Here is a 7,343-nt window from a genome sequence, read left to right on the forward strand (position 1 = left end):
TGATCGCATGACTCAGATATTATTGCAGATATCTAGCTGCTTATTATTATAATATCTAAATCATGAGATCACTACGATGGATAGCCGACTTCATTAACTTCATCAACCACTAACAAGTCGTGTGCATCACTTTTTAGTGTCCCTGGGAAACAGTTTCCATTGTGTTGTGAGCTTCTGAGTCATCAAATTGATGTTTTCGTGTTTATTCGCTTGTGTTGTGTCTATTTGCATCATGGGTTTTCTTAATTTGCAGTGTGTTGAGCTCTAAGGGCCACCATAGTAATGACCTGTTCAAATTCTAAATTTACAGTCTATAAGCGCGGCAGACCATTTGCCTTGTCCAACAGGGAGTGCTCTTAAAATTGCAATCAGCTTGACCTACTGCATGACCTATTGACCTATCAGTAAAGTAAGCTAATAAATAAAAATGGAAGAGGCCACTCACAATATAGTCAGCTAAGCCGTACTGATAGGATAATCACGACACCGAAGCATCTGAGAGGCAGTGTGTGGAAGTATTCTGGGTTCTGTTGTGCAGTGCATTACGCTATATACCGTATGGGTGACTTTTTGAAAAGGTGACAGCCCATGCTTTGTACAAATGTCAATTACCAACATTAGCAACCGCTGTTACTTTGATTGCTCTTTCATTTTCTTTTTGTCAGGAAGGCTGATGAGGCTACTTTGAGCTAAAACTTGGCTTCATAGTGTTGATCAATGCTCGCTGGGTTCCAGATAATCAACTATGAGTCGCCTCAGGCTAAGTGGTGTAAATCACAAACCCCACCCCAAGTCCACATCTAACCAATACAGTCATCGGTGTGTCACCCTTATGTTGTAATGATAACTGTCTTTAAAACCCTAAGCACATACTGGTACAGCTCCATTTGAATCCACTTTCCAAAATAAGAAAAGAAGCCAACAAATAAATTGCTGCTGGCATCTGTGAATACACCTAGTTTATGGCCCATCTCCGTACGCAAGCTGTGTCTAACACACACAGACACCACATTTTGTATCTGCGTGGATAATTCAGATAGGGATGCTATCTTATTCTGCCACCATCTGTGCAAGCCAAAGCAAACAGTAAAAAAAAAGTGTTTTCTCCTCACAATGATGCGAATCACGCAGTCCAGAGAGGCTTAATGAGAACCTACAGGCCCCGAGAGGCGAAGAAGACGAGGGTACAGAAACAGAGAGATAAAAGAGCTGTGTGACCATCCACTCTATTCCCGCTGGCCTATCTCCTCCATCAACCTGGCAGTGCCAAGGAAATACAGTTCATTATCATTGATCACACCGGACGCCACGCTCGCACGGACGCTCTGAAGAAGTTACACACATGCGCTCGACAAAACACCCACCAAAAGAGACTCCCTAAACAGATGTCGTCGCTACTGATGCAATTGAAATCTTCGTGCTCTTGCCAAGAACAGCTTTTATATTTCACTAGTTACCAGGTTTTGATATATCACCTCTCGTGAGAACTAGCAAGACAGAACAGGATTATACAGTAGCAGTAACTCTCCGGCCTGATGGCATACAATGTTTTATTGCTATGCAATTTGCCCCAGCTGCTGTAATTATTCTTAATTACAACTGCGTGATGCATTAATATCAAAGCTGTGGGCAAAGACCTCATGTATGTATGTATGTGTGTGTGTGTCTTTCAGCACACATGTAGATTTGGTGAGGTGAGAGGGAGAGACAGCATGTTGATAGACATTCCAGCATCTCTGAGCTTGTGAATATTCAACAGGAAATTTGAATGTTAGTGCTTCCATAAAGCAAATGACTTAGCAGTGAAAGCAGAGAGAAAGAAACAGCCTAAATCCTTTGTAATGTGTGGGAGATGACGTGATGCCTGCCTGCCAAGGGATAATGTCGCTCCTTCAGAGATAACGCTCTTCAGGAGGAGGCTTCTCCGCTAAAACTTTCTTGGAAGCACTTTGGTTGAACTCTTCCATCTCTGAAGCCTTCACACTACAAAGATGGTATATTCTCTAGCTATGTCATCAAAAGAGGAGAGGGGGAAAGTGGGCAGCGTGATGCAAGATATTATACACACACACACATAGAGCTTGTGGGTAGTCTGTTAGTTTTTAAGGGTGAGGATGAGGTAAAAACTTGCAGATCCCTGCTGCCTCTGTACTATGGATCACTCCACTGAAAGCACTATATATATAGAAACAAACGAAGCCATCCACTGTGACAACATGGACGCCTTTTTCTCCTCATTGCTTGTGATCAAACAAAAACCCCTTCCAGCTCTTTCCTTCATTTCTCTCCTCTTGTCAAAGATGATAGAGCTGCACTTCCTCCCCTTCATACAAAGGCTGTAATCTTTCCCCAACTCCAGACCTACTAACCTATAACTCACAGGTCGGACTGCGCAGCTGTGTCCGTGTGTGAAATAGTGTCTGTGTCTCTGTTGAGGTTGCATCCGTCGGCGCAGTTATGGCCGGGCATTTTCAGGGTCAATGTTCAGTTCTGAGCTCATTACCCTTGTTCAGAGTGATTATGTGTGTGTCCCCGTCTGCCCTTTCCCGCTAAAAAAAACCATGACCAAACGAAGAGGCCGCCTTCATCAATCACCCACTGTCCATGCTGTGCCGCATTAACCATCAGCTCCATTCAGAATAGCATCCCCTCCTCATGGCCGCTCGCTGACATTCACAATATGTCTGGAAACAAGTCCCGTATCTGACCAATCGAAACGCTTCCACGCCGGGTCAGCTTCAGGTCAACACTTCAAACAACCAACCCGTCGAGACAAAAAACGAGCTCGCCTGTGTCTCGGAGTACAAACAAATCATTAGACAGACAGGGCTTCCTGCCAATGCTTCGCCATTCTCTGGGGCTGATCGGGGTTCTTCTGACAACGATCCAGCCCTACTGTCTGGACTAGTTATGCTGCACAGGGAAGAGGGAACAGAGGCGTTTCGATCAATACCGGCTCATTATGTGTTGCCTTCTGTCCCAGAGAGATGAGTCCCTCCGCTCGGCCTGTTGATGAGGAAAGCGCACCACAATTCAATTAGGGGGATGGCCGAGATGCCAAAAGAGGTTTGATCAAAGCACTCTGCCTGGCTAATTAGCGCACACGGCAGTTCACAGGGGCTATTTTTACATCTGAGGAGCAGAGTATGTTGTTTTGTTAATGGTAGTTTTACCCTGTAATGGACTGGGAATAACCTGGCTCATTGTCAATGCATAGGTTTCAGCCAGGGGAGAGAGTGGGGGCCCCTTGTGCTGCTTCCACACATGTATATTCATGTGCACACGCATGCACATAAACACACAACCTGGTGACCTTTCCAAAGGTCATGCAGGGTTTAATGCAACCCCACTTTGCAGGTTAAACTAATCAGAAGTGTGCAGGTGTGTGCGAGTGTGTGTATTTCTGCAGACAGGAAGTGTCAGGTCATCCAGAAATAGTGCTGGGGGAAAATAAAGCTGTTTCCAGGAGTCTTCTGGGACTTTTTAGGCAGCCCCGCTGACAGCTTTATAAACCTCTTAACAAATGGTCGACCTCCTTCTCTCTAATGAGGCGAAGAGGTCCGAAGTCTGGGAAGGGAAAACAGGTGTGTCCCTCAAGGTGGGTTCACAGCCCTCGGTGTTTGTGTGTCATCAGAGAGGGAGACACGGTTTTAATAAGGGGGCTAGTGTAACCATTGTGAAGTTCCCTATTCCTCACTATTTAGTGAATTGACAGAGCTGAAACGTGACGGATGCACAGGCACAAATACACATCAGCACTCCATCGATTTTGAACATGAAGTGTGGGACGAGCAGCAGGATACGAGGGCCGAAGGTGGTAGGAAGTCTTGGAAACCTGTAACTCTCAGTAACTCTGAGGGGGTCTTGAGATGTTGGCTTGTGTAAAGAATACATTATTAAATGGGAGGGGCGGTTGTTAGTAGTTTCTTTTTTTCTAACACAGTTATGACTGATGCCAGCTGCTACTTCCCCTCAAATGCTTTCCTTTTTTCATTTGTGTTCCATTTTTCTTTATTTTCTGATTCACTCACGCACGATACAATATATCAGAACTTTCCCCATCTGACTCTTTGTCTCTGGAGAAGATTTTATTGCTCCCTTAGCTGTTAAAAGCGACATTTACTCGGGGGTGGAGGGGGGGGCTTATGGTGTGAGCAAGCTCCGTTTTAATACCACCATAAATAACATCGTCACACCCTGTCAAGTAAACTCTACTCAGGGATAGTGGCAAAGGCGAGCTGGCCTGTGTGTCAACGGGAAGCATCATCTTGAGACTGCATGGCTGCCATCAGTAAAATGTCACAGTCCACACTTCAGTGATCAGAAACGGAAAAGCTTTTGTGGATCAACACCCCAAAATACAGCTGGTTTCGGTGCTTGATGAACAAATTCCTCTGATCTTAAGATCACAGAAGAGATTTATGTATTAGCAGACGTCTTAAATGTTTTAAATCACGAGGCAGCAGCGACTCTGGGTCTGAAATACAGAAACAGGCTTTGAACAAATAGCTGCTGCCTCACACAGCAAAACCACATGATACTTCAGGTATTACTATTTGAGTATATTTTAGGTCATTATTACAATATTCAAAACAGCAAATCCACACATTTGTTAAATGCACTTTCATCATGCATCACACAGCACACTGCCCACCACTGTGCCACTACTTAAGGCTGAGAAGAGCTTCCTAACACAAACAGCAACACCATGTGTTTTCTGTCACAACAGTGAATTTCCTCAAGGATCAAGAACATAAATGAACAACACTTCACTTACATCAGTCACGAAACACAACATTTATCAGTCTGGGGGTTATGATTTCTATTCAAACAGCAACTATCAACGCAAGTAAGAGGAGTGTATAGAGGAAATATGAATAGTGGAGAGTTGTTTTGTAATGTGTGGCTGCCACTTCTAGTGAGTTACAGAAGTTTTAGGATGTACTGATATTTCTAAAAAACATGTCCTGTTATCAGTTTTTCCAACCTGTGATACTCTGTAAGCCTTCAACAAGTAGGGACTGAATTGGGAAAGAAAGCTTTTTAGGTTTTCGGCACCTACTGCTTGGAATAATGTACAATCTGATCTTCAACTTCGAAACTTAGTTATACCTTGAATGAGTTTAAGGCTCTGGTGAAATCACTGCAGTCCAGGTTGTCTGTGTGCAAGTGTTTTTGTATGAGCAAGTTTTAATGTTGTTAATTTATGTGTTGTCTGTTACTTTCACTATAACTGTCTTGCTGCTATCTTGGCCAGGTCTCCCTTGTAAAAGAGATCTTTGATCTCAATGGGACTAACCTGGTTAAATAAAGGACAATGATAAAATAAAGAACGTGCTGCCAAGTTAAAAGAGAGATTTCATTATGAAGTAATTTATCATACTGAAATATAACACTAAAAAGCACAGTTAAAACTTGTAAAAAACAACAAGTAGAGAAGTAGTGGGTTAAAAGAGAGAGATTTCATTATAAAGTAATTTATCATACTAAAATATAACACTAAAAGCACAGTGAAAACTTGTAAAAAAAACAAACAAGTAGAGAAGTGTTAGGTCAACTCACCAACTGTAAAGTGCAAAGAAAGATGAGAGTGCATCGTCCGCTGCAGCAGCCCATTGTGAAGCAGCGGTGGAAACGTGACTCTGATCCGGGAGAAAAGGGACTTGGAAACGGGGTCGGAGGAGCTCTCGTTGTTGCCGACCAGACTCAGTCCTGATCCAGGCACCGGCGTCCCATTCTCGGTGCGTCTTTCTTTAGCTGAGCCAAAATAACCGGCTGCAGGATCGCCCTCGCTGCTGCTGCTCCGGGTCGGAATGTTTGCCTCCTGCTCCTGCCGGCCGGTCGCACTGGAGGTGACTGGCTGGGTGGTTGAGAACCGGTGTGTACAAGGAGGAGGAGGAGGAGGAGGAAGGGGGTTGGGTGGGAGGTGGTGGTGGTGTTGGGGTAGTCAACCGTGGGCTGGGATGTGGCTGACTCTGGGCGTCAACTGGTTTGTGGAGGCTGTCTGTCTGTGGTGAGGGAGAGAAAGAAAGTGCGCGCCTGTTAATTAAAAAAAATGTATAACAGAGGCAATCAATTTATTGCCATGGTGACCGAATACATTCCAATTAAGCCGATTTAAAAGCAATTATAAGGCAAGGCAGCTTTATTTGTATAGCACATTTCAGCAACAGGGCAATTCAAAGTGCAAAAGAACATTAAAGGACCCATATTATGCTAATTTTCAGGTTGATACTTGTATTTTGTATTTCTACTAGAAAATGTTTACATGCTGTAATGTCCAAAAAACACTGTATTTTCCTCATACTGTCAGCCTGACTGCCTGTATTTACCCTCTCTGTCTGAAACGCTCCGTTTTAGCGCATTTCAACGGAATTACTACGGAATTGCAACAGGATTGCATTGCTAGGCAACAGTTTGGGTCCATGTTTACTTCCTGTCAGCTAATGACATTTACATAAACTGCAACCAGGAATAAACTGGGACACATTTAGAATGTTTACGTTTAAAATTGTGTCAAGGGTCTAAATATTGTATATTCGTGACATCACAAATGGACAGAAATCCTGACAGCTTGTTTCAAATGCAGAGTTTCTGAATACGGGCTGTGTGTATTTCCCTGTGGATTGAGCATTTTGATACTTTCACAGTGTTTATATAGGACTTAAGCCTGCTTTATAATAAAAAAAAAAACATGAAAATCTCACTTGTTTTATAATATGTCCCCTTTAAAACATAATTAAAACAGTTATAAAAACATAAAAACATTAAAGATTAAAAAATAAAAACAAGCTAAAAATAAAAGCTAGGATAGAAGCTAAAATAGAATATAACACACAAGAGTAAAAGCTTTAGTGCAGTATAAGATCATTACCTGGTTTAATAAAAGGCAGCAGCAAACAGGAGAAGTTTTAAGCTTTGTTTTAAAAGAACTCAGAGTTGGAGCTGGTCCTGGAGGTTTCTGGGAGCTTGTTCCAAATATTAAATTTTAATTTTAATAAAAAAATTATAAACACAAATAAAGCCATTGAGCCAAGATTTCAGGCATTTATTTGAGGGGAAACGTTAAACATCCATATACTAGTGTTTGTTAACAACTCATTTCTCATTTTGAGGTTTAATGACTTCGAAGGAGGGACACTGGGTTAAATGAGCTGCTGTTAATGATGCTGCTGCTGCTGACGGAGGACAGGCGCCACCTGGTGCACATATGATGAGACGCACTTCTGACAAGTTCTTTAAAAAAAAAAAAAAAAAAAAAAGCAGCAGTACAGGGTCATTATTCAAAATGGAAGCCAAGTTTTTTCTCAGTTATGTAATTTACAAACATCTCAATCCCATAT

The 7,343-nt window shown here is 42.5% G+C and overlaps 1 protein-coding gene across 2 annotated transcripts in view; it reads right to left on the minus strand.

Annotated features, from left to right (window-relative positions):
* Positions 1–5,965, minus strand: part of nkain4 (sodium/potassium transporting ATPase interacting 4) — a 54,998-nt gene extending 49,033 nt beyond the window's left edge. The window contains exon 1 of one of the 2 annotated variants that reach the window (XM_074644085.1): positions 5,563–5,965. In XM_074644085.1, the coding sequence (XP_074500186.1) occupies positions 5,563–5,616 (54 nt within the window). In that variant the 5' untranslated portion in view covers positions 5,617–5,965. The remainder of the gene's footprint in view (positions 1–5,562) is intronic. The other variant, XM_074644084.1, reaches the window with a different exon arrangement.
* Between the last annotated feature and the right edge of the window lie 1,378 nt (positions 5,966–7,343).

Source organism: Sebastes fasciatus, chromosome 8, assembly GCF_043250625.1.
Source record: "Sebastes fasciatus isolate fSebFas1 chromosome 8, fSebFas1.pri, whole genome shotgun sequence".
NCBI classification, from domain to species: Eukaryota; Metazoa; Chordata; class Actinopteri; order Perciformes; family Sebastidae; genus Sebastes; species Sebastes fasciatus.